The sequence below is a fragment of the Salvia splendens genome, chromosome 5, assembly GCF_004379255.2.
Source record: "Salvia splendens isolate huo1 chromosome 5, SspV2, whole genome shotgun sequence".
Classification (NCBI taxonomy): Eukaryota; Viridiplantae; Streptophyta; class Magnoliopsida; order Lamiales; family Lamiaceae; genus Salvia; species Salvia splendens.
Genome location: NC_056036.1, coordinates 9,600,586 through 9,628,502, shown reverse-complemented (window position 1 = coordinate 9,628,502; position 27,917 = coordinate 9,600,586). Strand labels below are relative to the sequence as shown.

Sequence of the window (27,917 nt, the reverse complement as noted above, 5' to 3'; positions counted from 1 at the left end):
ATAAGTTAGATCATCCAAATTTAAAATTTTGTCGAGATCCAAAATTTGGATCATCCAATAATCACATCTTAGTTGACTACTTATTTCTTATGTTTAATTCATTGATCATAGCATAACTTGATATGCATGGCCAAAGATTAAACGTATTTTTAATATAGAAAAAAAGATAAATTTCTTATTTCCCGCCATATATACTTTAAAAAGTAAATTATCACTTAAAATAAGGGATAACATTTTTATCACTTAAAATTTATAATATTCTTTATATAATAAGAAGGCATACAAACTTTATAAGTTAGATTTAATTTTTAAATTTATAATTTAATCTAATTCCATATTAAATTTAATTTTAAGTATTTATGATTTTATCTAATTCTGTAATTTATTCTATAAACTTAGTAGTATTGTTTAATTAATTGGAGACATTACATTTGGTTTCGATTTTCTTCATCATTATTATTTCAATACATGATAATATATATACATATTCCGATATTTTGAGAGTCTAAAAAAATGTGAGTGAAAGTTTTAAACAACAATATAGTACTATTATCTAATAGAATAAATCAAAATCAATCCAATTCTAACTAAGTATATATAAATTTAATTGGTTAATAAAAAGAATTAAACTTTAAAAGTATATATTATAGTACAAAACTTAATAAATAAGAAGTTTAAATTAAAACCTAGCTTAAGACATAATAATAGAACCCAACAATCAAATTAAAACTCTATTTAAATAGAAAAATAACAATTACAGAAGTTTATATTTTATTATCTAAATCTAAATTTCTCCATTAAATCCCATCCACTCCACCACTTAATACTTGTTCAAGTTCTTTGGTATGGGATAGGGAATAAATAAATCTGAATGAGGTTTTGGGCGTGTAGGACACACATATATACCATCCATATCAGGTGTTCATTGTTCCGTATATAGTTCTTGAAGTAATCAATTTCGAATTTTATATAATTATTTTAAGGGGGGTTTAAACAAATTTGGGAGGGGTAAAATAGCCAATTCAACTTCATTTCTGGGTGTGAACTTCAATTACCACCAAATGACTGCGAATTGATTTATGCACATAATATAGAGAGCAATAGTGCGGGCTTAGAATTCTAACCACATTTGAGGCTTGGAACTTGAACACTAGTATTGGCCCCCATATAATCTGAGTATAAATAACATAGAACTTGAACAAAAACTAAAGCCCAAATGTACATAAATTAATATTCCTACAAACCCTCCATCTCTCTTTTTCCCTCTCTCTCACCCCCTGCGGATCCTTCTCTTTTTCGCCCTCACTCTTCGCCCCCCTCTCTCTCTCACCCCTGCGGATATCATCTCTCCGCCTTGTTGTCTCGCCTGCGCCGCCCCTCAACACCTGCTTCGCCGCCATCGCTGTGGTAAACGCCGGCGCTCCTTCCGCACGGAATCGCCGCCCTGGCCGCCTGCCTCGCAGCTCCACCGCCCTGCTTCAACGGCGCCGTGGGGTACTTCGTGCGTCTGAACGGGCACCTCCACAGCCACGAGACGGCACCGGCGATGAGGAGGACGAAGACGGCAGTTTCAACCGTGATGACCACTAAATACTCCCGCATTGCTGAATCTAATTCTATTTCACCTTTTTCTGTTCTTTTCCTGTTTTTCTAAATTTTTTTTGTTGATGGTAAGCGCCATTTTCCTCACTTCTGGATCTGCATAGTCGAATTGCATATGTGGCAGGTTGTTTGCCTATAAGTGTCTTAGACTTCTTGGAGCAGCCATTTTTGCTGCATTTCATTGGACCAATATTTATCTCATAATTTCTGCCTTTTTGTTTCCCCAAAAGATGGTTTCCCGCCCTAAAAATATGCCACATGCCAATCCAAATAACTGTCCTTATAGATTATAGATTATAGATTTTTTTAGTCAAATAGGAGGATTGTGTTTATAAAAAAGCTAATCTGACAGAAGGATCTAGCAAAGCTAACTGTGATAGAGCGGGCTGGGGCTATATACGGGCCCTTGACCCAGACGAGGATCCAAAAACCTGACCCTTTTTCTCCGGTTCGGATTCAATGATTCGATCCGAATAAATCATAAGAGAAAAGCCCGCCTCTCAACTCTTCTCCTCACTCCCAAAACTCTGCTATTCTTTGCCTCACACCAATCCATGGAAACTGACGAATCTCAAAGAGCGGTTCCATTTCAGCTTCAATTCGACAAACCTATCGCCTCGCAGGTCTCTCTCTCTCCCTCTCAAGTGGAGAAAGTATAGTGTATGCTTGTTTTTGGCGTAATTGGCGCTATTTTACTTGTGCAGATTAAGATTGCTGAATGGAACCCGGAGAAGGATTTACTTGCGATGGTGACCGAGGATTCGAAGCTTCTTCTCCATCGCTTCAATTGGCAGCGACTCTGGACGACATCCCCTGGTCAGCAGCATTTTCACTACTATATTTTTCGAAACTGATGCATAGTTTTAGGCCTACTTTTTTTTTGGTTTGAATATCAGTATTTGGAGGTGAAATATTGAGTTACACATTTGTTTTCAAATTGGTTTGTTGATCCCTTCCTGTCAGCATTGAGACAGTGTCAATTTTGAGCTCTGGTGGCAGTGCGTTATTGTTTTGATGTTTCTTTAGGTTAAAATTTTCAATAATATGTCCAGGGAAATGCATAACATCCATATGCTGGCGCCCTGACGGTAAAGCAATTGCAGTGGGACTTGAAGACGGGACTATGTCCCTGCATGATGTTGAAGTGAGTTGGTTTAAACATTTCTGTTTGCTGAATTTTGAAATTCATGTGACAATTGACCCACGCTTGGTGTGTTTATGGGAACAGAATGGGAAGCTGCTAAGAAGTATGAAGTTCCATTGTGCTTCGGTTGTCTGTCTCAACTGGGTGGAAGATACGAAAAAGACAATGGTTTGTAACTTTTTAAACTTTCCTGAATGAGGTTATTAGAGACTAGAGAGCTTACATCTGTATAATTTGGTTGTAGAATGTGATGTAAAAGTACACCACTAGAGATTAGATTGTGTTTTTGGGAAAAAATTCAAATGCTCCGGATTTGTTCTCAATGATATTCATATTAAACTGATAACTTTAATCCTTTGGATTTAGGATGTTAAAAATGGGGATTCACCATATGAAGATAGGACTGCTCGCTTTTTTCCACCTGCTCCACGAGTTCCTAGGACCGCCGGACTTGTCCCTGGAGATAGTAGTGGCACGGATGAAAGTGACGATTCTTTCCGGGAACTATTTGATTCATCACGCCAACAGTTTGACATCCTATGCAGTGGGGACAAAGATGGAAATATTTATTTTAATATATTTGGCATATTCCCAATAGGAAAAGTTGTAAGTCCAATTTTCATATTTGGATGGTTGTTGTAAGTTTATCTTCACCATACTGACATATCCTAATGCTATTTCACATGTGACTTTGATGATGCATGGATGGTCCAGAACCTACGCGAAATTGCTTTCCACAGTCCTCTACTTGCGAACCATGGCTCCTTTCGGCTCATGGATGCGTCTATTTGTAAGGTAGATGCACTATTATACTGATCAATTTGGCATCGATACATGGACAGAGAACTCAACAGTCCAATTGTGGCATGCTATGTCTGGTTATGTTACACATACAATGGTATATTAAGCAGTTACACCAATTTTAGATACAGTCGATATATATGAAAAAAAGCAATGGTACTTCCTGCTCCATGTTTGTTTTGATTCATTGTCGGATATGCCTTATATACACTAGAATGCTGCTAAGTAGGTCCTTATCCACTTCAGTCCCATAACACTCCTAATATAATAATGTCTGAGTTAAGCTTCTTGTCTCCATATCTGATGTGATTCTAGATGGAATATAGAATGTGGTGTAATAGAGTCCCTATCTCACTATGATAACTATGATTTGGACAAGGGTTTTCCATGCTATAGATAAGATTAGGCAATCACATGGGAGCCTGAGATAAATTGAAATTGAATTTGAATGACACTTTGTGAATTAGCATAATGGGAGCTCCAATACTGTATAAAAATTCTTGAAAGTCAACATTTAAAGATGGACAGATATTTGCAAATAAAGATCCTTTTTTGCGAAAGCATGTGAATCCACGATTTGTTCTGACCGTCAATTACTTCATGATTGAACTAATCCCTCTGAGGAATCTAACCTTTCCTATTTGCACCTCTTCAGATGGCATTGTCCAGTGATCTCTGTCATGTCACTGTGCTGTGCTCTGGCATGCTCACTAAAACTGGATTGGGATCATGTGATAATCAGTTATCTGGATGCCATTTAGATGGGCTCCATTGCTTAGTCCTAGACAGCACAATGTTTCAGAAAAGGTAATTGTAATTTGATGAAATATACGATAATAGATCCCGGACTCTATGATTGCATCTGGTTGATTAGTTATCCAAAAATTCCATTTTTCTCCATAAAATATTTGGTGATTTCATTAACTTAAGGGATTATTACGATTGGCCTATCCAGGGCACTAGTCCACCAGATTGCTAATCAGTGGTAAATGAAAAAGATTCTACACGATGGGCCTGTATCCTGATAAAACAATCAATGCTTATGTTGATTAAAGCTAGACTACCAACGTTGTAAAGCTATTTTATAACACATTATTATTCCTCCTGATTATATTTTCCACCTTTGTATTATTAATTTCTTACTTTTTAAGATGTCCCGTGTCTACAAATAAAGTTTTTTTTTTCTAGTTACTTCTGAATGACCTGCATCTTTGGAGCCAAAAACTGCTGGCCATTTATTTGTTTGCTTTTATAGTGGAATACATTGCCAATTTTCTGGTAGCTAGTGTTGGTGGAGAGGTGGTTATGAATTTTGATATAAGGGTTCATGATGGATGATATGTATGTTTGATGATGTTGATCAAGTTAATACTTCAAAAGACAAGAGATTTTGTGATCACTTTCACTGTTATTTGGAGTAGATTGTATTTGACTATTAGTTTATCTATTTGACATGATGCTTATTTCATAAGACTCAGCATAATTTCAATTTGCCGCAGTGACTGATTGTTCATATTTCCTGTTCTTTTCACGATCTATGATAGGAAAAATGAACTTCATCAGGTGGCTCTGCAAGCTTCCAATGTGGAGCATCTTATTGAAGTCATTCGCAAATCAATAGCTATCATGTATAAGCAGTGGTCAGATGCAATGCACGTGTACCAGGAAAAGTTCAATGCTTTATCCTCCCTGATTGTTGACCATGGTAACTATTAAGAAGAAAACAACAATTCTGTAATAAGCATTATTTTATCTTTCTATTTAAATCTTTATACCATAAAAACTGCAGGACTTGACTCCAGTTCTCAAGAAGAGTTTCTAAGCCTGTTGGGTGGTGCAAGGACAAGTCCGCCGGTTCATCAATTTTTAGTTAGCTCCCTTGGTGAAGCAGTATGTTCCACCTCTAAAGTGTTGAATAATTAAGTCACCGAATTGTTTGAATATGGCTTGTATGTGACGCTAGTTGCCCCCTAGGGGTCCCAACACGTAAGGCTGTTTGTGGGTCTTGCACAGTTAATACTTTCCCATTTATTTGATCATGAATTATACGTACAAATATTTGCAAGTAACTTGGTCTATTGGTTCTTAGGGGCTCAAACGGGTAGCGAAGGCTGTTTCTGGGGCTGGCAAGGAACTCCAAACAATTGTGCTTGACCATCTGCAGGTGCGTCTTATGCTTAACAGCAACATATCACCAAATCTCTGATAGATCTTTTTTCAAATGCATTTACTAGACTGTAATAGTTTATGATAGTATATATAGTTCTGACTCCAAAAACTGCTATAAACTTGGATATTATTCTACTCTCTGAATCACGAAGGTGCTATTCATCTAATGCGGTTGTGTGTTCGTCTAATTGATACTTTTTTTGGTAATATCTTGCAGCATTCACAAAGTTTCTCTTACCCTGGTTTACTTCATATTAATTTTCTTTCACGAATCATAATATCTCTATATTAGTATCAGTGTGTTTATATGTTACTTGGAGATTGTTTTTTAGGAACATAGTTTCCTTAAAAGCTGAATCTAAATATCTGATTTTCAGCCTGCTGCAGAAATTATTGGATTTAGAATGGGAGAACTAAGAGGGCTTTCCAAGTGGCGTGCACGGTTTCAGGGTATTGGATTGGAGGAGAGGTTAATTGATAATGCTACAGAAAAAGCTGGAATGTTGCTTGTTCAGATTGAAAGATTCATTAGGATTTTATCTTCAGTGGTGCAGCAGGTATGGTACAGTTAGATGAAACACTTTAGCTGTATGATTTTGAAACGTGTTCTCCCTTGATTATAAACATACATGATGTTTCTGTAGAAGGGATACTTAAACTGAAGGAAACCTTAAAACTCTGTTGGATCAAAAACTTCAAAATTGTGATTATTTATTGGATGCTGGTTTGTTGCTGGTAAATAATGGGATCTTCGACTTGATTTTGAACATGAAATAAATAAAATAACTTATTTGTACTTTGTAAGTTGATGCAAACACGCACATAGAAATGTGTTCCTTTTTAATCTTTTGCTCGTTGTGTATGATTGACCTTGGGTGACATCTGAATTTAGATTCAATATCTTCAACTAAAATGGAGTCTTAATTACATATGTTTCAAGAAAGTGCAATCATTTTTTATTTGGAACCACTGCCTAGTTCTCATTCTAGTATCTCAAGTCCGTTCTTTGTTTTTTTTTCTAATGTTAAATGACTGGTGTTTCGTAAAAATTATTGTATGAAGAAACTAGCTATACAACAACATCTATATGGAGCAAATAGGCATGCCAGTGTTACAATTCCTCGAATTTTTGGCTATGCAAGCAATCCTTATTTTCTTCTCATCTGACAATACAATTCTACTACTTGCTTCTGTTGCAGTTTTCAAATTTTTTCAACTGGCTTCTCAAATGTGTGAAGGTTCTAATGTCCGAACCAAGCGATCAACTTCTCCCGTTTAGTAGGTTTGGCAACTAGCTTTTCTTTGCTGTTCTTGCAAATTCGTGGGATTCTTCAAAACCCAGCTGATATTTCCATCTCTGGCAGTGAACTCGTTATCCTTTTCCTAAAGTTTTTATACGACCAAGATCCTGTTGGTATGTTGCTGCAGGATACCCAGCTTGTTCATAATGTTGAAGTTGACTTGTAAGTATATTTGATGAATTGACTCTGTGACCTAAACTTGGTTTCATGGCTGTTATTGATGCAAATGGATTAGGTTTACCATAATTGTCAAATTGTACGTCTTTTAGAGTTTAATATATTTCGCAATACATGTATACTATGGAAAGGGACTAGTAACTGACATTCATTATGAAAGAGTTCATTAATCCCCATGCAGGTATCGTCAATTCTATATATGGAACTAGCTTCCATTGTTAATTACGTACTCAGGTATATTAATTTACTAAACAAAGTTAGCATCCATGTGAACTGGAAGCTTACTTTCTGATGATGTAAGGTTTAACTTCAAGTTCACTATATAATCTGAGCTGGTATTTCAGTAAATGGGTGCGTGATATCCATGCAAATAGTTAAGTTTTGGAACTTTTGTTATAATAGTCAAGAGATCCACAGGACAATGAACAGCTATGAGTAATATGGTGTAAATTGTAATGAACATTCAACGACAGAAGCTATTGATAAAATGCTGTATTTTCTGAAGTATGATAAAATGCTGTATTTTCTGAACTCTGAAGTAAGCCTAGCCAGTTGTCTTAAGTGGATATCTGTCAACATCAATTCCAACATTAATTTTTTTTGTACTGCAAGGGAAACTAAGCAACGAGTCACAGAATTAGCTCATTTTGGAGGTTTCTCGGATTCTGAATACTTGAAAAGAACATTGGCGAAAGAATTTCAACAAATGGAATCCTGGTATGCAATACACCTCATTGCTTATTTGCATATGATGCTATGTAGGTACAACATTTTTTTGGTATAGGGCTAGTGAGTGATTCTATTTTGAACCAGTATCTTCTAAAGAGACTGATCTATTAAATTTAGGCCAAGGCTCTGTAGCTTGCCCTCTACCTATTGCTTTTAGAAAAAGAAGAAATTGATGGCATGGTGAATATAGTTTCTGGGGTTATCTGAATTTGTGCAGAAAAACTTACTCCATACATTTTTTATACTAATATAATAATATCAATGCCTTGAATTTCGTAAATGCAAATCCTCAATTGCTGGATCTAATGAGACAAAATTGTAGTTTCAAGGAGGCTCTAGGGATGCCACTGACCACAGTTTCCAGAAGGATACTTTGTAAAGACATTTTGCCACTTTTCCCAGTTTCATCTGTACCGAATTTGAAGTCAGCTTATTTACCAGTATCAATATCATACTACCAGGTACATTTTGTTTCTCTTGCTAACTGACTAACTGTTAATATACCCTACAAACATATTGGTTTATGATGCGCTTGTTTGTGGTTTTTCCAATTCTGTTTGCATCAGCGATATTAATAGTCATGGGTTCATTATGTTAATTTAATGCCTAAAATGCTTTAAAATGAGTGCTCCGTGTAACTATACACCTGTAATAATATTAATATATTCATCACAATCATGAATATCAGGTCCAATATGCGTATAAGCATCTTGCATTGGTATCTCATCTGTTTCTAGAGACTCAAGACAACCTAGATAATTCTACTAAAGATTTTAAAGCTCTCTCAGATTAAAGATCCATGGTGGTTATGCAGAATGCCTAACCTATCTTGCAGTACTATTGATAAATTCGTCAAACACTTCGACTATAGGTATGCCGTTCAGTACAAATCTTACAATAGTAAATCACTTGTTAGTTAAGAGCCAAGGTAACCTGAATTATATTCTAAACGAGACCTTGAAACTTAAAAGAACTAGCAATAACAAAGTCCATTTTGATGAATTTTTATGAGAACTACGAGGAGCACCATGTTAGTAGACTGCTTAGGTCCGAGCAGAAGAGTCATTTATGTATGTAAAAGAAAATGAAGTTGCTCGCATGTCACGCCCGCATTTTCTAAGGATAGAAAACACGGTTGATCGCGACTAGGGGAGGATTAGAGAAGCGGGGAAGAAAGGGGGAAATCAACACAACTCAACCATAGCTCGAAACAAGTGGGAATAGCTCGAATAAAATCAGAGTATCTCAACAATCAACATTCAACAACTCAAAAATGAATACTATCTCAACGATACAAGAACTCAAAAGAAACACAACTACTTAGCGGAAGCATTTGAGAGAAGGAATATGCCACGTGTGAAGACATGACACATTCTACACACTTAAATTTCTTCAACGGTCTTGCTCAACACCCACCGCACCCGTCACGCTCAACCTGCAATTTTTAAAAAGAAAAGCAGGGCTGAGTACTTGATGCACTCAGTGGACTCATGCCGAAAACATTTTATAAAAAGTATTTATCATGCCACCATTGAGTGACCTTGGGGTTTTAACTTTAGAAATCGCCCAAGACACTAAAAACATTTCCATTGTAAAATTCGGTTGATCAACCATTTTCCCATAGCTATCTCCCATATCTGATCCATTGATGACAAGGAATGTGGCCACATCCCAAGTCACTAGACCGGCCGACCCAAAAGACGGCTCACGATCTCCATAGGTGTACACTAGCCTGAATAGGGACTCACTCCCTAGACAGACCCGAATTCGATTATCCATTGATGGCAAAAGCCACATCAGATAGATTTCATAGAATAAAACAAAACACGGCATGACAAATATTCATATCATTTTCACATAAAAATATACTTAGGGCATTGCCCTTATTTAAAAAGAAAGCCCACCTCGTTTGCTTAAATCCTCCACTTGCCTTTCGTTCTGTTCTCAATTAGCTCGCAAAATCACCTTTTTTTTCAAATAACATAACATGCAAAAAAATAAGACTTTAAGAAATAATTTAATTCCAATAATACACACATGTATAAATCTTACCCTTTGATCCCTTTTTCAGTGACTTTAGCGCATCGTATTTATCCTTCTATTGACTCCGTCCGAGCTCTTGTCATTCTCGTATACAAATTCTAGTCCAACTCAAATAAACGAGCGGCCAAAGTCTCCTAATTAAACCACTCTAGCCCAAACACTAATTTTGTCTTCCTTCAACTAATTCATTGGCTCAACAAAATTTAATAGGCTAGGCCCTAACTAATAAATAAGGCCCAAACAAAATGGCCCAACATCACTTCCTCTTCACCATCGTTGTTCACCTCTTCCTCCATTTTAATTCTTCCCAAAATTAGGGAATCTCCCAAATCAAAGATCCCCAAGTTCCCGTCGCCTTCCCCCAACATCTCGTCGACGACAACTCCGCCGGCGGTATCCGCATCCCGACCGTATTGTATTCCCAATTGGAGAAATCCATCGACTCCCTGATTCGCCCCACACCGCCAGCCCCTGCTGCCGTCGCATAGTAGGCATCACTGCCGTCGATCCCCCGCCGCCACCGGCTCCAATTCGTCACCCACGTCCACCGCCGTCGTTGAACAGCTGCACGGCGGCTGTTCTTCGCCCCTGTTCCCAATCTCTCTCTGTTCTCCCGTATCTCTCTCCTCTCCAGACTCCCGAATCGCGACGCCATCGCTAGCTACCGCCGCCTCTCTACTTTTCGTTGCTGCTCTACCTCATCTCCGATCCAAAATCAAAAGAGAACTCAACGTTGCCCCAGCTCTCTCTCTCTTTTTCTCGGTCCGTAAGCAGGATTCGCAACGCCGTCGCTGCTCGTCTTGGCCGCTGCTCCAGAACGTCGCCCCTCGCCGCCGCTGCGTTCGGTTGAACGGGATTCATCACGCTCCATTGCCATCCACCGAAGTCGCTGATCATCCAGCGCTGCCGCTGCTGTCCGGTAGATGCATCGCCGTCTCTGTATCTCCTTTTTCATCGCTGTTCGGTCAAGGAACGCCACCGCCGCTCATCGTCCATCGACCCCTCTCTCTCAATTTGTTCTCTGTTTCAGAAAGAACTCCCCGCCTACTTTCTCTTATCCCCCTCTGCTCTCGACTTTCTTGTTAATTAATTAATTTCTAGCAAGATCATGGAATTGAGGAAGACCTACACGTATAAAAACGGTAAATCTCTAATTGTTGAGATTTTGCAGAGTGATTTACGGTAACTGTTTTGCTTTGAGAAAAAGACGGACTTGATTGAAACTGAAATGGGCTCGTGGGTTTTCTCAAGAAGAAAAGGAATTGGGCTTGACACAGATACAGAAAAAAATTCTTAGCCCAAGTTCAATAATAAAACACTGGCTATTCTATTAATCATCTAAAAGGATTGAAGGAAAATTTTCGGCTTACACAAACGACGTCCTTCAAGAACAACTAAAAAGATAGAAAAAGGTCGGGGTATTACATCGCATCCATAAATGCTGAAGTACAGACTCTAAAGGTCCTCATTATCTACACAAAACTGGAAAATAGCTCTAAATTAATTATGGTTTTCAATGACATGAAGCAAAATTTTTGTTCTCAAACACAGTAAATCTAAATACTTACACCAGGGCATTACTTGATTATTACTATCAATAATAACCAAGTTTGTTTAGCCGTGTAGCTGAGTAGTCAGCTGATTTGGCATTGCTATAACTTTGATAATCACATTGGCCAGGAAGCTCCCCATGGAACCACACATCAGAGGCTTACTGATTATACCTCTTTTATGGTACCTGATGAGACTTTTCCAAACATCACAAATTGCATTGGTGTAGCAAGGGGGCTCATAAATGATACTGACAACTTGAAGACGGGCCTTAATTCACTTGAGGTTGCTCTGTTATGCATCCCTGATGGTTATCACTGTGTAGATCTGTCTCAATACAAAGTAAGTATGAAAAAAGTTAACCGAGTTTATTTTGTTTTTCGGGCCTCAAACTCTCACCTCTTCTCTAAAACAGGACGGACAAATTGTGTTGCTGCTAAATGATGTAAACACAGACTCTGACATCTCAGGTAATGCTTGTATGATGATGGTACAAACAGATGACCTCACATTTGTTTCCATATCAAGATCGTCCCCGTCTTGGAATCTTCATGAACTTAAGGTATGCATGTGTGTGTGTCTAGTATGTATATATTCTACAACATATGAATAAACAGACACCTCTGTACATGTTGCTGTGGCTTTGTATTTCTGCCTTGTTATTCCCAGAAAGTCATCCCCAGTTTATAACTTCAGTAGCAGACAAAAGTATTACTATGTAAACTGAAATAAATGCTGGGAAAGGAACTGTCCTCCCAAAAAAATGGAAAAGAGGTGTTGTCTTGAAAAGAATGTCATCCTTGATGCAAACAACTACTCCCTCCGTTCCAACCTTAGTGAGACGTTTCTATTTTGGCACAAGAATTGAGGTAGAGGTATTTTGTTAAGGATAATCTCCTTAACGTCGGACTAACTCCTCCGTGAGGTCGCGGGAATCGTTTGCCCGTCGATCGCACACGATAAGAATTAGGGTTCCTCCATGAAGTCGCGGGAACCTTTACCCGACGATCAACAACGACAAGAACTAGGGTTTGATATTGAAGAAGAAGAGAAAACTAACGTGAATAATATTCTATTTCATGAATGATTAATGAGAATAACAATAGGTCCTATTTATAATACTCTTATGAATAACCTAACTTGGTGAACAAGATAATAAAGATATGGAAAAGATATGATAATATAATAATAGAGATATGAGATATATTTCCGAAGATATACTCCGAAGATATACTCGTATCAACTCCCCCACGGTTGAAATCCACCCTGTCCTCAAGGTGGAAACCACGAAGCAACGACGAGAGTTGATAGCCAAAAATTGTTGAGAGGCGTCTCCTCCTGGATCAAACGCACAACGAACAGCTGAACGTCTCCCGTCATCATCTAGATTCGCCAACGGATCGACTTTGAACTTGTTCTGGAACTCTGTCATCCCTTCCAAAATCACGATCTCGTCCTCCTCATCTTGTTTTGCCTTTGCCTTCTGAGCAGTCTCTTCTACAGCAGCCTTTAGTTCTGCTACGTATTCATTGAATAACTTTTCCCTGTCTTCATGCTTGACTGACTTGTATCTGGGATCTCTTCTTAAGCTATCCTTCACCTTTGACCACCTGGAAGTAGATGTAATGTCTTCTCTATCCTTAAGCAGAGACTTGAAATTAGATGTCTTTACAGCACGCTGTGCTTGAGCTTTTTCTTGAGCACTCCTTTTCAGAAGTAACACCCTGTCATTTAACAAATGTTCCCTCTCTCTCCTGTCCAAGGACAGAAATCGAGGATCTTCACCCCATCTCCTCTTAAATGTTTGATAATCAGTATTCTGATCAATGTCCTCATCTTAAATGTTTGATAATCAGTATTCTGATCAATGTCCTCCTTTGCTTCTTCCAGTAACTGCTTGAAACCCTCCAAAGCAGCCTTCTGATCCGCTCGTTTTTCCTTTCGTTCCTCTTCAGCACGAGTTCGAACATAGTGCTCAAAGAGAGCTCTTCGTGCACTTTGATCTGGAATGGCCTTAAAGCGTGGATCAAAAACTATTTTAGGAAGTTCTTTCTCCCATTTTGAGAATGGTGCCACTCCCCTTTCCTTAAGCATCTCCTTGAACTGGAGGAGACAGTCCTCCATGGTGGGGCCTCCCTCTTCATCCTCAGAATCAGAAGAAGAATTGGATATGTCACCATCCCCGTTCGTATCCTTATTATCATTTTGGATATTTTTCATGGTAGCAGGTGTGCTTAAGCTAACAAGATCAGATCCTTTTTCAGTTATAATATTAGTATTGGTAACTGACACTGATGAAACTTGCAAAGCATCAGCATCCTGCTTCTTTCTCAACTCAGTTATCTCAGTAGGTATATTTGCCAGCTACTTACAGCCCCTATCTTCTGATTCCCATCGACATGAACCGCCCGCAAATTCGCCGCATCCGATCCAACGAAAACGGGGGCTCTCATCTTCTCATAACAGGGCTTCTCCACACGGTAATGATCATAACGCGGCTGATCCGAATTACAAGCGCCCTCCTGTCGGCCACATGCATTATCCCACTTCGGCTCAAGTCGCCTTGGCTGATCGTCGAACCCAAGCGCGGGGTTATCCCAGGCAGTAGGACGTCGGGGTTATCCCAGGCAGTAGGACGTCGCCCTCGAAATCCCACGCTACCACCGTCGTTCCGATCCCACTCCGTCGCAAGTCGTCCCGGCTGATCGTCGAGCTTATGCGCGGGGTTATCCCAGGCTGTATGACGGCGCCCCCGAAAACCCTCGCTACCTCTGCCGTACCTATCCCACAGCAGCGGATCTGTCCTTGGCTGCTGAATCGCGATCTTTGTTGAAAGGCCTACTAACCCTAGGTTTTGTTGAGAAGCCACGAATGTGGTTGGAGATAGAATCGGGAGTTGCCTACCCATCTCGCCTCTCCCCCTCTGCCAATCCTCATAGGGCGGCTTAGGCTCGGGCCTAGGCGGCGGTTGCGCCGAGGCCGATTGCCTCTCCGAAGCATCCAGGAGCGCTTCGATGCGGGCTAACGACGCCAGGACGTGTTGGAACGCCAAGGCAGTGGAGTCCCGCGCGCCACTCGACGCCGGAAACTGCTCCAGTCCGCGGATGATGCCGGCAGGCGTCACGACGATCGGCTCCGTGCAGCTCCCCACACGATTCGTCATCGTCAATCTGAGATCGGCAATGAAAAGTGAGTTCGTCAATGAAAGCGCCAGTTGTTAAGGATAATCTCCTTAACGTCGGATTAACTCCTCCGTGAGGTCGCGGGAATCGTTTGCCCGTCGATCGCACACGATAAGAATTAGGGTTCCTCCGTGAAGTCGCAGGAACCTTTGCCCGACGATCAACAACGACAAGAACTAGGGTTTGATATTGAAGAAGAAGAGAAAACTAACGTGAATAATATTCTATTTCATGAATGATTAATGAGAATAACAATAGGTCATATTTATAATACTCCTATGAATAACCTAACTTGGTGAACAAGATAATAAAGATATGGAAAAGATATGATAATATAATAATAGAGATATGAGATATATTTCCGAAGATATACTCCGAAGATATACTCGTATCAGATTTAGTGAATTAACTTGTAAATAGTAAAGTGGGAGAGGGAATAAAGTAAGAAAGAGAAAGAGGGAATAAAGTAAGAGAGATAAGGGGATAATGCAAAACAGAGAAGTGAGTTAATTATTGCCAAAAAAGGTAACGTCTCACTTAGGTTGGGACATCCCAAAAAGGAATACTTAGGATGGGATGGAGAGAGTATTAATTGAGATATTATCTCCCCGTTTCTGTTATAGTAATTGGCCTAGCAGGATGTGTCCCTCTGAGAATATATTGTAAGCATATAACTGGTGTGACTTGTTTTCAGGATTTTATTACATGCCTGCACTTGGAGAATGAAAAGGCTCGAGAAGTTCCTCACTCTTTGGTTGCTCCTTTGGCAGTTAGTGGTTAGTTTTTCATGCAGTCATTTTTCCTTCAGTAACAGTTACACAATATATGCATGATGAAGCAGTGCCTCTTACATTTTGGTCATTAGAAGTAGACTGGTAGTTCGAACTTGAACTGATATTTCTGCCTAACCCTCCTGTTCAGCATCCAGAGGCGTCGCTTGTGTTTTTGGTGCTAGGAAACGAGCCTTGGTGTATATTCTAGAGGAAGATGAAGAAGTTACAGATTCAGAATAAGTTACAGATTCAGAATAAGTTACAGATTCAGAATAAGTTACTGTTGAGCTAGTACTTGTTGTATGTTATACTTCTAGTTCTGATGATTGTAAATCAGTTTTGAATCTGATTTAATTTTATTAGCCTACATATGTCAATTCTTCAGTAGACGTAATATTTCAGCTGTCCATACCAATTGAAACTTCATAAATTACTTATGAAGGGCTACCAAAATTTCAAGATGCAATATGCAAAATTACTTGACACTGATCTAATTATATTACGCTTATATGCAATAATGTGGCGTGACTAAACATTTCCAAGTTCCAACTAATGTCCTCCATGCATGTAATTCCCCCTCAAAAATAAAATAAAAATGAGTAATATTTGCCGTTGAAGTGTGAATCATATTTAATAGTATAAGTTTTTAATTGAAACATTTCACACGTTTTGATACAGGAAACAGGTGTGCGGCTGAGACTATGGTCGATTATAGATTTAGTATCGTCACCCAAACACAAGAACGATAAGTATTCTCACGTGAATCTTATATCCCATTTCCATAAGTTAATAATTCAGAAGTCTCATCCTTTATCAACTTCGCCTTTTCATCCAATTTGTTCCAAATTCGGTTTGATTATCACAAGAAATAATCATTTCTGCAACAAAAATTGCCACTCATGCAATGCAATACTGTTAACCACTAGTTGGGGCAAATTGAAAGATCATTCACCAAAGACTGATTCGATACAGAAGGTCGAGTCTATATCATAAGTACTAGCGCCTTTTCTCCTTGCTGTTTCCCTTCCTCTTCTCTCTTTTCCTTTGTATCTTCGGGCGAGACCTCTTCACTGGTGCCTTCTTCAGTTGCTTCTTCCTAACAACAGGGATTTTCTGCTTGCCTGTCTCAGATGGAGCATGTTCTACTTCATACTTATCAGCTGGAAGCACTTCCTCCCGGGAAATTTCACTTGTAGTCACTATGACTTGGACATCATCATTGTCATACATCATAGTCCCTTGCGGAAAGAATATAAGAGATAAGATTAGAAGAGGCCAGAATCGAGCATCAGGCACACATATTAAGCGTTTTACTGCCTTTCTTGTTGATCGACCTACATAGGTCGAGGTCAAGGAGGCTGCACATAGAAATCTCATATTGCCCTATACAACGTTGTATTCCAGAACAAATGCAAGTTACCAACACTAGATTATAGATACTATTCTAACAAGTAAATCATATCAACTATAGCATTTTTCTGATCTTCTTAGATATACATGTTCATATGTGTTGATTAAATCAGCATACTTGTCTTATGAATCAAGTGTAAGCAAACTGGTTATAGATAAGAACTAGACCTAGAAAGAATCGGTGGGATTCAGACTTCATTATACACACGCCAGAGAATATGTCAGTGGATGGAGATAAGTATATAGTACCTGAAACTGATGCAACTGGTTCACTATCCTCATTTTGCTCGTCTTGCTCGTCTTCCTCATCAGATTTTGCAGTAACAGCAGATGGATCCACTGGAACTCCACCAGACATAACAAATTCTCTTTCCAACTTTCTCTGGAATAAGATTGTATGCATAATCATTACCACAGACTCCCAAAAAGAAAACTGAAGAGCTGTATATTAACAAGTTATGATCATCACACAATGATACAATTTCCAAATAACCCAGTACAGTAATACTCTAAAAACTATGCCACAAGATTTTTGAAATGATGCTGTGTTGATTCACCAAATTACAACTATCATAGTATATTCTAGTCAAGTACACATTAAGGTTCAACTATCATATTATTTTGGAGAGCATATTTATCAATAGAAACCATTCATTTTATCTATTCCTAGCCTGAGATTGAGTTTACTGGCCATCTGACTTAGAAACATAATCAAACTGCAATCGCCACATAAATCAATCTTCCAAATATCAATTACAAGCTGTGCAATGCCTAGCGCTTAATCACTGCATAAATACAGCTGCGTCACTAAGAAACGCATAAACACACAACAATTTTCAGGGAAACCTAATTATAATCAAATATCGTAATTTTCTAGATTATACATGTTAGAATGCAAGATAGAGCAAAATAACAAACTTAGAAAAAATATTGACCTTAGTAATTGAATCGAGAAAAAAATTGCATCAAAAAGCAAATTTGAAACCTTTTTGCGCAGCTCAATGCGCTTACGGCGTCCAGCTTCTTCTTGCTGCAGCAAGGCCTCTTTTCTCCTCTTCTTCTTCCTCTTGTGAAAACCACCTATGAAATCTCTGCACCGTATGAATAATCAGAATCAAACCATGGATATAATCAATTCCAGTGAATTAATCGTATTCGCTCACCAGAAAAAGGAAAAGTAAGAAAATCAAACGTACTTGAGATCTTTTTCGTCGAAAGATACAGAGAGTGATTTGTTCCTGAGAGCTCTCTTTTTAATATAGCGAGTCCGGAGCGGTGCTCCGCCTTCCTCAGCCGCCGCTGCCGCCATATCCATGGCTGTGGCGGAGATTGTTAAACCCTAAACCTGATTTTTGTTTAATTTTGGCTTTAGCAGGGGACTGGAAAGAAGGAAAAAAGACTGGCTGCTTATCAGAGATGTACATGTACCGCGCGCTTCTCTTCTTGTCCTTCCATCTTATTTATTGAATCGCCAAACTAAAAAAAAATTAATAGTATTATTTAAATAATTTATTTTTCCTTAAATTTTTTTATAAATTATAAAAATAAATATTAAATTGATTTTGTTGTTTAGTTACATTATTGCAAAACGGAAAATAATTAATGTTATTATGCGTGTATAAATTATAATAATCTTCTTTAGATTCTCAATTTCATATAAAATATTTGTTTTTTTAGCATAAAATTTTTTGTAATGTTATTTTGTAAGTCAATGAAGAGAGAATAAAGTAATAGAGAGGGAGAAAAATAGAGAAGGTGATATTTTCATTTAGTAAACATTTTATTTTTAACGTGGCAATCTAAAAAACGTTTCATTTTTATTGGGACAAAGGAAGTTTAACTGTCTTAAAAAGAGTTGAAAATCTCATTGTTCATCCCACTAAAATAATGTTCATTTGTATTATAGTGTATATGCGACTATGGGTAGAGTGATAATGTATGAGACAAAGGTCTCGAATTCAAGTCCATCGTAACATGACCTGTAAATTAGTAAGTATTCTTCATTTGTCAATTAAAAAAAAAATTCTCCATTTGACTAATTTGTACTCTTTCCGTTCAGAAAAAATAGACTAGTTTTACCATTTTTTATCGTCTATAAAATAATATTAATCTTTATATATGAAAAGTTTTAAATAATTGAATACAGTAGTACTACTAATGATGTGGACCTTACAGTCCACTAATACTACTTCCATCACCTTTTTTCCTTCTATCTCTTGCTTTATTAAATGCACATTAAAACTCGTGTCATTTGTGCATGGAGGGAGTATGTGGCCAGTCCCCCAGTCCCACATTTTTTATCCACTTTTGCCAATTTTATTCATCCCTCATTTATTGTCCACATTCATTTTCTACCATAAATGTTAAGTAGACATCACATTTCACTAATTTATTATTACATTACATTTTATTATACTATATCCGTTCCACTCAAGATGTCCATATTTTTTAGTGATGCGGAGTTTTAGAAGAAATTGTTTTAATGAGAAGAGATAAGAGATGAATTTATTTTCAAATGTGGAAAATGGACATCTCAAGTGAGACAAACTAAAAAAAAGTGAACATCTTGAGTGAGACCGTAATACTCCATCAACTTTTTTAACCTACTTCTCTTCGCATTTTTAAAAATGGATTGAGTATTTTGTTTGCTTAGATTGATAGCATAAATGGAACAACAACATACTGAAGGGCAAATATGTCATCCCAGCTACCAAGACTCAATCAACCAAAAGGTCAGGGTTCAAATCCCGCCACTCACTGGGAGACTTTCGGCCTTAATCCGTAAGTCTGGTCGAGCAGGATTAGTCGGATTCCGCCAAAAGGCGGATTCGGTACACATGTGGTTAAACAAAAAAAAAAGAAAAAAAAAAGAACTTTCACAGGCTCACGCCTTTCCCAACCATACAACAACAAAAAGAAACATACAAAGGTCACGTTTTTCCCCAATCAAATGAAACTATGGAAAAGCCCCAAACCCAAAACTAATGCAAAAACCCATTTCAAACAAATTGGGTTAGTTGCTTTGAAGATAATCAAACACCACGCAGCCTCCTCCATTCTTTTTATCTACTACTCTGCTCCACGCCTCCACTCCAGTCTCCAGTGACTCGAGTCCGTCGCGAAGGCAATACTATCTTCAAAGGTTTGTGATGTATTTTAGTTTTATTGATTGGGGAAACGCTGCGTGTGGTTGCTTGAATCATACCACATGATTCCAAACTCATTTATTCTATTGTGATACTGATACATGAATATGCTCAAAATTCTACATCTCCGACTTCGAATAATTGCTTACCTTTGTTTGATTAACCCAATTTTTTTGGGGGGAAAGTATCCACTATCCAATTCGTGTTGTTATATATGAATGCTTTTGTCTCTTCGACGAGAGTGATTTCATTTGGCCTTAATATAATCGAGATAGTGTTTGCAAAATTTCTCAATCTCTTGGTTATATAATTTCATTTTTGATTTACAAAGTCCCATCCTCAGTGGCTACCTAATTCGAGTGTTCTATTATTTCAGTTGTAAAAATTGAACTCGGGACCTAAGTTCATCAGAGTTGGAATGATAAATTGTTTGTAATATTTGAATTATATAATTCGATTAAATTTTTTAAATTTGGCTCATCCCAATTATATGTTGAAGTTTAATCTTTAAACGTTGAAGTTTAATGTTCTTGCTTATTTAATTTGTTCTACTTATATACTTTTTTTCAGGTAATTTAATTATCTCAAGCCTTAATTAAGTAATAAATCACTATTACTTATTGTCACTTGGAAGATATTGAAGATTTTCAGTAGATGATTATCATATTTAAAGTAATACTATGGACATTGACACATTGTTACGTAAATTTTAAAATTAAAAGCTACTCCTATTTTATAATTTGTTGTAGATTTAGTGGATATTGTGAAACTCTATTTTTTTAAAGCCTTGGATGATGTTATGTTTGTTTAGGTTGATGGATGCTAATCATGTTATGGCTTTTTAGAATTTTTGGTCTCTCTGTTTTTCAGTTCTTTGAATATTTATGTAATTTCGGTTTTGTTTGGTTTTTATGTTTATCAGTTTCAGGTTTTTAATTAATTCAGTTCTGTTTGGTTTAATTTTATAAAAATTTTGGGTTTTCGGTAACCGAAAACCGAACGCTCAGCTCTAGACATTACATAAAAATCAGAGCTGGTGTGGGAATATTTTTTATATTACTACATAGTAGTTCTCTCTTCATAATAAACTTGCACTCTCCCTGTTTCTCTCTCACACTCACTCCCATTCAGCCTCTCTCCTTTGATTACACACGGAGGAGAGAAAAGATGGTTGGGCCGGGACGACCACAATTTGTGCTATTTGGATCGTCGATAGTTCAGCAAAGTTTCTCCAATGGAGGATGGGGAGCTATTCTTACTGATCTCTATGACCGTAAGGTATTTATTTCCATCTTCTTCTTTTTAAATTTTCAGAAAGGAATTTTCTCAGCTGCTGAGATTTTGTATGTAGTATTTTATTAGAGATTTGAAGGTTGAATCTTATGTTGGATGATGGAAAACAAAATAGATAGTACTATAAAATAGCTACCAATCAAAATCTGCGAGGCTAATTGTTTTATGTCATTTTTTTTTGCAAAAGGAGAGCTTGTAGATTCAGTTAATTTGATTGTTTTAATTATTGTCCTTATTTTTGTGAATTTTTTAGGCAGACATAGTTCTGCAAGGATATTCTGGCTGGAATTCGAGGCGCGCTGTTCAAGTATTGGACCTAGTTTTCCCAAAGGTATCTTCTCGAATGATGGTTGAATATGCCATATATTTTTCTGTATATATATTTTTATGTGTATTTTTGACTGTTTGTATGTAAGCACGTATGTATGTACGTATGTATAAGTTGAGATAGATCCGTGTGATCTATTGGTAATAAGAATGAGATTCATTGGCTACGATGGTGAAATTATATCTTAATTAATCAATTAAACTTAGCAGCATTGATTTTTCAAATTGTTTGTGCCCTTTATGCTTCTATCGGTTTGCATCTTATGTTTTTCTGTAATTCGAACTTTGTTCAGGATGCAGAGGTTCCCTTCATTGATTATAGTGTATTTTGGTGGGAATGATGCAGTGCACCCTCATCCTAGTGGCTTAGGTGTTCATGTTCCTCTTCCTGAATATATTGACAACATGAAGAAGATCTATTTTCATCTCAGGGTACGCAATGCTTCTTTCATATACTCTTCTTTGTAGAAATGTATTCTCTATGGGTTACAGGTTTGTACCAGATGTATGAACTGATTACCGGATGTTCAAATGGTTCCGTTGTACAATATGATCTGCAGGAATTGTCATAACCAAGCAACTTTTTGTTATTAATGGTTTTACTTTTTGGTCAAGAGAAAATGATTGATGAAGGCTATGTATTTGTATGGAAAAGAAAGCTTAAGTTCAAAACTAAGCATGTGTAATGTCTTTCAACTAGGCCCGTTATTTCGAATAGGAACAAAAAGGTCTAGTGAGCTTGCTCTTTATCTTGATGCAACCTTAGAAAGCTTGTTAATTAATGGTTTCAATGTAGGATCTTTAAACTACAAGATTATTGTAGTTATGGATGTGAATATGCCGTAGTGTTGTCTTCAAAGTTCTTAGGTATTTAATACTCCCTCAGTTCCACAGGAGTAGAGCCATTTCATTTTCTGCACTCGTTTTTAAAAAATGATAGTAATAAATATAGTTAAAGTTAAGAGAGATTAAAGTAAGAGAGAATAATGTAGAGAAGAGTCTTATCTACAATATTCCCTCTCTTATTTATTTTTCTCTACTTTAACTATTTATAAATATTTTTTCAAAATGAGTGCAGAAAATGAAATGACTCTACTACTATGGAACGGAGGGAGTATGTTGTAGGTAGCTTGAAACGACCTGCATTAGATAAGTTTATTTACTGATTTCCAAACGTTCTCAATTCTCATACAACAATTGGCACTGTTTACAGAGTCTTACGGATAAGGTCCGAGTAATTTTTCTTACTTCACCTCCAATCAACGAAGCACTGATTCGTGAACATTTTGGGTGATTTGCACTTTCTTTATCTATTTCCCTCATGTTTGTCCTACCACGCCATAAATCTAATGTTGCTCTTCCCTGTCTCTCTAATAACAGTATTTTACATGACAAACAAGTCCGGAAAAATGAAACATGCCGTAGATATGCTGATGCTTTAGTAGACTCTTGCAAGCAGTTAGATGTTAAAGTTGTCAACCTTTGGACTGCCCTTCAGCAACGAGAAGATTGGGCAACAACTTGCTTAACGTAAGTTTGTGCTCCACGATTTACACTTTCCTATGTATCTGCAATTTTGTCCTTGTATACAGCGTTCAAACAATCAATTGGTACGTGCAGAGATGGAATCCATTATACATCGAAAGGGAGCGAAATGTGGTGAAGGAGATTCTGAAGGTTATAAAAGAGGCTGACTGGGAACCTAGCCTCTTTTGGAAGTCTATGCCAATTGAATTTTCTGAAGATTCGCCGTATTACATGGTTCATCCTTACAATAATGGTAAGACCATGAACTCTTCTTTTGGCATCTCTAGTTGGAAAATCAAGTGGACTGCTGATAATATTCGCTCAAAGCTTTGAAACATTAAGGGCTTTTTGTACTAATCCATAATAAACTAGGAGTATTATGTATTATACGCTTCATTGCTCACTCAACTATATATGATTTCATGGAATGTAATCCAACATATGGTGCGTTGTGTATAATAAGGTTACCCTTACTAGTATAATTTTGATAAATTGAGTGCAAGTGAGGTGGTTTGGTAATTCAAGAGGAAACAAATTCGAGAAAATCGTTTGCATGCAACTGAGGGAATATTATGTGATAGAATCATTGTGTTTCTGCAAATAATTGTAGGGACAAGGATCTATATCTGAAGAGACAAGGATGATTCTATTGTTTGAAATTACAGATAGAGTGCTAGTTAAACATGCGGTTTTTTACTAGATTAATTGACAGAAAACACGAGGAATCAAAGAAACAAAATTGTAAGTTGAATAGAGGAGAACACTCTTCCCACAAAACAATAAACTCCACAGAGTGCTCTCTTAATGATGCATTTGTCTTTTAATGAAAAACGAGTTCCTTTTTGGCGGCGAGTAAGGTGTCTCAAACTCATTAGACACCAATTAACTTGATGGAGTTTTGAGAATAAGATGACTATGCACCTAACCTAAAGAAGCTAAGTTTGAAAGACATGAAGATATGTCGTGTTGTGTTGTGTTGTTTGTGTTCTTTTCTCTCGAAATCCCACGCCTAGGAGAACATGGAAGGTCTCGCCATCAAGTCTTATGGCAGTTACGGCTATAACTGAAAGGCCAAAGGCCTTATCAACGATAATTTCCAAAATAGTTGTCTAATTCAAGCATGAAACATGAAACATGAAACATGAAAACGATTTGAGGGAATTCTTGCTTCATCAATTTATGTATAGTCATGCATATAAAGGAGAAGACACCGTCACAGGATAAATTACAATGACCAAATTAACATCTATGATTTGATTAGATGAGGGAAAAGAAAAAGAAAATGAGTTCTAATATTGCACAATACTCAAAAATCCAAATTCATAGCCAAATACACTGGGTGAACAAAACAACATAGTACAACATAGCTACATGTCTACATCTGTCCAAAAAAGAAAAACCTCATTTACATATGCACAAATAGAATAAAAGAAACACTTCATAACTTACCTACTTGTGTTGGATTGTATCCTATAATGTTGCAGCAAATTTTCCAAGAGTTTTTTTCCCCCCATCTTTTGAAGCTTTGAAAAAACACAAAATGGGGACTAGGCTGCACTATTCAGTTGTATATACTGATTGGACGAATTTTGCCTATGCAATCTAATTTCGTTGTTCACCTTCTTGATGAATGCCTCGACTCGCTGGTGCAACTCGTCCAGACTTGGCGATACAGCTTTCCCAATCATCGACATCGACGTTGATTCGATCTGTGTCTGACTTGCATTTTCCGTTATCCTCTTCCACGCACTCTCTAGAGTCTCATATTCTTCCTCCCTCGCCTCAACTCCTGCTAAATGATCACTACTACTATTATTTTATTTTCCTAAAGCTCGATCATGAAATGAATTGGAATTTTATAATTATAAGATAAGATTCCAATTGCATTGAATTGAATGGAATAAGATCTCGAAAAAGCATGTCCTACTCTGCAAACTCGCAATTGACACAACAATATTTATTTTTATTGGATAAATAACTATTTTCTCTGTTTGCCAATATTCATCTTATTTTTATGTTGCTCAGATTTTAAGAAGTGTGAAGATTTTTAAAGTAAAATTTGGTAAAATATAACTTTCACTTTTATGGATTATGAGTTAATGAAATGTAACTTTCAAATAAGACAGGAAATAGAGATGGTAGGAATATTAGGTTAGAGAGGAAATATATAAATACACAAAATTGTTTAATTGTAAAGTAAGAAGACAGTAACTATTTATTGTGATCGATAAAAAAAATTGTATGAAAAGAATAAAGCGACTTTTATTTATTTATATTTTTTTATCATAGATAAACATATCGAACGTCGCCGTCTATCTTAATTAGCAGTGGATAACAACAATAATTAATTTCAACAACATCAACATTAATTAGGACATCAATGAGTATATGATGCGAAATAGACTTACTTGGTGAAATGTTTCCGATTTGATTCTGCGGCGATAGTGAGTTGCACGTCAACGATCGGTCCAGGTACGCCTCAATTCGCCGGTTCGAGTTTCTCCGACTCCGCGGCGACTCGTTGTGAGTCGCACGCTCTCTGAAGCTCTTCGATTTCCGCGTGTGTCGATGAGGCGCCAGCCGTGGACCGTCTTCCGGAACTTCGTCGTGAGCGGCGCGTGACGACGCATCCTCCTCTCCTGTCACAATCGCCCCCATAAATCACTTTTTTTTTTGTAAAGCAAATTACACTCTTCTTTGTTTAATGTAGAAAAATGGCGCGCCAAGTAATTTAAATACCAGAGATAAATTGATGAAATTCTAGCTCAAAAAATCCGTATTCGACAACTAAGATACGAAATTTTCGGAGATGATGAAAAATCAATATACGATCAATTCTTCAAACTTTCATTTGGTCCTGAGATGGAAATAACACGTAGTTATGAACTATACAAAATTAAACCAATCGTTAAACTGTATTCAAATATAGTATTAATAGACCTATAACCTCAAGTAATACTTTAAACCGAATGATCATATTTAAGGAGTAAATAATGATTCATTTACTGGATAATTTTACAATTTACTTATAATATCTTATCGGATAAAACACGTATACGGTGGAAATATTTCGAATTATGCTGCAGGCGTAATTACTAAGAAGAACCTAAACGGCGTCGTTGACTCAGGATAATAAATTAGTAATATTCGGGGTAATATAAAATATTAAATTCTGGATTCAAGGAATTTTCTGAAAATAAAAAAAATAAAAAGTTTATAAAAAGCAGAAAATGAAAATCAACTTACTCTCGGGAACGTTTCCTGTTGGATCCACCGACGAGAAAAATTCGGGCGAGAATTTCTCTGGCAACGGGTGATTGTACGTCAAAGTACTGCCGTCCAATGCGTTGTCCTCGCCTTCATCTTCTTCCGCATCGGTGCCGACTTCCAAACCATTCACCATCACCGGTTTCAGGTCCATAACCGTATCTTCTCTCTCGTACGCCTCCGGAACCACCGCCACGTCCCTGACCTCTGGCGGAGGTGAGTAATCCGCATAATAAGCCGGCGGAGGAGTTTTGACAGAAATCAGGTGCTGCGATCGAGTCGCCGGCGGCTGGCTCCGGTAGAATCGCGACGCGGTGGCGATGGCGATGATGATTCCGTTGATTAGGATGTGCAAATACGGCGGCCTCAGCCATGGCAGAACCAACGACAATATCGCCGGAATTACATTCACTGCCATAGCTAAGGTAATTATAGCGCCAGCTGAAACTAAAACCGCCAAAATCACGATAATTGTGGATTTCATTTGAATATGAATTTCTTCAAATTTATTCTGTGTTTTGAATTTGTGTGGGAATGTACTGAATAGTGAATATAGGTTGGTTGAAGTTAAGCGCAGAAGGGAGATATATAGGCAGTGTATTTGGGCCGCTTTTCTAAATGGGCAATTTGGTTACGGGCCTAAAATTGGTATATGCCTATTGCTAATTGGTCAATAGTGTTATTGGAAGAGCGATAATAGTGGTAGACTGTGAGAATTGAATATCACAGGCTCACAGCACACGTCATGTTTTTGCTGACCTTAATAAACATAGGATAATATCTAAAAAAATTTAAATTTAAATTTAAATTAAAATTAAAACTAAAATTAAAATCAAAATAAATATAGGTTGACATATTTACACACGTACTGACTTTGGATATTGTTCTAGGATCAGAGAGTAATATCACCTTTATCAAATTACTTCAATATCTTGTATATTAGGCCAAATTAAAACAAAATAGATAGATTTGTAGTTCAATTTTAGCTGGGTTTGAGAATGTGCACAATTTTTTTACGTACAAGTATTACATAACATATTTTAGAGAAAACCATAATAGTACCAAAATCATTAAATAGTGTATCTTACTGAAGTTCAACGATGTGTGATGTGTTCTATTGAAGAAATATGATGTGTGACGTCAATGGTAAGTGCTCGTGTACTAAAAAAGAAACACTACATATACATTAATGGGTGGGTGACTTTGTGTGACTGAGAAGATCTATAAATCTTGATAATATAGTAAAATTAATTCCTTACAAAATTGACAGGGCAGTTAATATTGTGATTTAGATTTATAGTGTTACATATTATGAGTAGTTGGTTTTAATTTGAAAATTTATAATTTGGTTTATGATCTGACAAGTAATATCAAAATCACAAAATCGATATGGGTCACTATTGGCTAAGTGATTTAGATTTGTATAGTTGAATATTATCCGTAGTTAGTTTTAATTTGATAGTATGTGTGATCAA

At 37.2% G+C, this 27,917-nt stretch overlaps 4 protein-coding genes and 1 pseudogene across 5 annotated transcripts; 2 read left to right on the top strand and 3 right to left on the bottom strand.

The window, feature by feature from the left end:
* The first annotated feature begins 1,214 nt into the window (after positions 1–1,214).
* LOC121804551 (anaphase-promoting complex subunit 4-like) lies at positions 1,215–15,966 on the top strand. Its single transcript, XM_042204140.1, has 19 exons — positions 1,215–2,225; positions 2,307–2,418; positions 2,655–2,746; positions 2,831–2,914; positions 3,113–3,352; positions 3,461–3,541; positions 4,203–4,354; positions 5,092–5,252; positions 5,337–5,437; positions 5,637–5,711; positions 6,094–6,273; positions 6,916–6,998; positions 7,081–7,179; positions 7,807–7,911; positions 8,246–8,384; positions 11,647–11,859; positions 11,933–12,079; positions 15,394–15,475; positions 15,621–15,966. Exons 1-19 carry the CDS (start codon positions 2,157–2,159, stop codon positions 15,710–15,712), a joined length of 2,307 nt encoding a protein of 768 aa, XP_042060074.1. The 5' UTR covers positions 1,215–2,156; the 3' UTR covers positions 15,713–15,966.
* Positions 12,638–13,752, bottom strand: LOC121804552 (pre-mRNA-processing protein 40C-like). Its single transcript, XM_042204141.1, has 2 exons — positions 13,387–13,752; positions 12,638–13,345 (listed from the first exon to the last, which is right to left on the bottom strand). Exons 1-2 carry the CDS (start codon positions 13,735–13,737, stop codon positions 12,653–12,655), a joined length of 1,044 nt encoding a protein of 347 aa, XP_042060075.1. The 5' UTR covers positions 13,738–13,752; the 3' UTR covers positions 12,638–12,652.
* Positions 15,967–16,362: 396 nt separating the features above from the next.
* LOC121802139 (nucleolar protein 12-like) lies at positions 16,363–18,309 on the bottom strand. The gene is made up of 4 exons (XM_042201718.1): positions 18,079–18,309; positions 17,868–17,973; positions 17,132–17,264; positions 16,363–16,710 (listed from the first exon to the last, which is right to left on the bottom strand). Exons 1-4 carry the CDS (start codon positions 18,195–18,197, stop codon positions 16,469–16,471), a joined length of 600 nt encoding a protein of 199 aa, XP_042057652.1. The 5' UTR covers positions 18,198–18,309; the 3' UTR covers positions 16,363–16,468.
* Positions 18,310–19,819: 1,510 nt separating this feature from the next.
* On the top strand, positions 19,820–23,654 carry LOC121805832 (annotated as a pseudogene).
* Positions 23,655–24,451: 797 nt separating this feature from the next.
* On the bottom strand, positions 24,452–26,981 carry LOC121802925. 2 transcript variants are annotated; one of them, XM_042202620.1, is made up of 3 exons: positions 26,422–26,981; positions 25,584–25,814; positions 24,452–24,967 (listed from the first exon to the last, which is right to left on the bottom strand). In XM_042202620.1, exons 1-3 carry the CDS (start codon positions 26,924–26,926, stop codon positions 24,723–24,725), a joined length of 981 nt encoding a protein of 326 aa, XP_042058554.1. In that variant the 5' UTR covers positions 26,927–26,981; the 3' UTR covers positions 24,452–24,722. The 2 variants fall into 2 exon arrangements, with proteins under 2 accessions (XP_042058554.1, XP_042058555.1); XM_042202621.1 differs by having other exon boundaries at positions 24,452–24,964.
* Between the last annotated feature and the right edge of the window lie 936 nt (positions 26,982–27,917).

Bases quoted from the DNA above. Each gene is read 5' to 3' on its own strand.
- LOC121804551 (XM_042204140.1), top strand. From the start codon at position 2,157: ATGGAAACTGACGAATCTCAAAGAGCGGTTCCATTTCAGCTTCAATTC. The intron at 5,253-5,336 runs GTAACTATTAAG...TAAAAACTGCAG, and splicing joins CTCCCTGATTGTTGACCATG to GACTTGACTCCAGTTCTCAA. The intron at 15,476-15,620 runs GTTAGTTTTTCA...CCTCCTGTTCAG, and splicing joins TGCTCCTTTGGCAGTTAGTG to CATCCAGAGGCGTCGCTTGT.
- LOC121804552 (XM_042204141.1), bottom strand. From the start codon at position 13,737: ATGAAAAATATCCAAAATGATAATAAGGATACGAACGGGGATGGTGAC. The intron at 13,346-13,386 runs ATTGATCAGAAT...TAAGATGAGGAC, and splicing joins TGGAAGAAGCAAAGGAGGAC to ATTGATCAGAATACTGATTA.
- LOC121802139 (XM_042201718.1), bottom strand. From the start codon at position 18,197: ATGGATATGGCGGCAGCGGCGGCTGAGGAAGGCGGAGCACCGCTCCGG. The intron at 17,974-18,078 runs GTACGTTTGATT...CATACGGTGCAG, and splicing joins TTCGACGAAAAAGATCTCAA to AGATTTCATAGGTGGTTTTC. The intron at 16,711-17,131 runs GTACTATATACT...TCTTTCCGCAAG, and splicing joins ACCAGTTGCATCAGTTTCAG to GGACTATGATGTATGACAAT.
- LOC121802925 (XM_042202620.1), bottom strand. From the start codon at position 26,926: ATGAAATCCACAATTATCGTGATTTTGGCGGTTTTAGTTTCAGCTGGC. The intron at 25,815-26,421 runs GTAAGTTGATTT...CGATTGTGACAG, and splicing joins AACAGGAAACGTTCCCGAGA to GAGAGGAGGATGCGTCGTCA. The intron at 24,968-25,583 runs GTAAGTCTATTT...GTGATCATTTAG, and splicing joins AATCGGAAACATTTCACCAA to CAGGAGTTGAGGCGAGGGAG.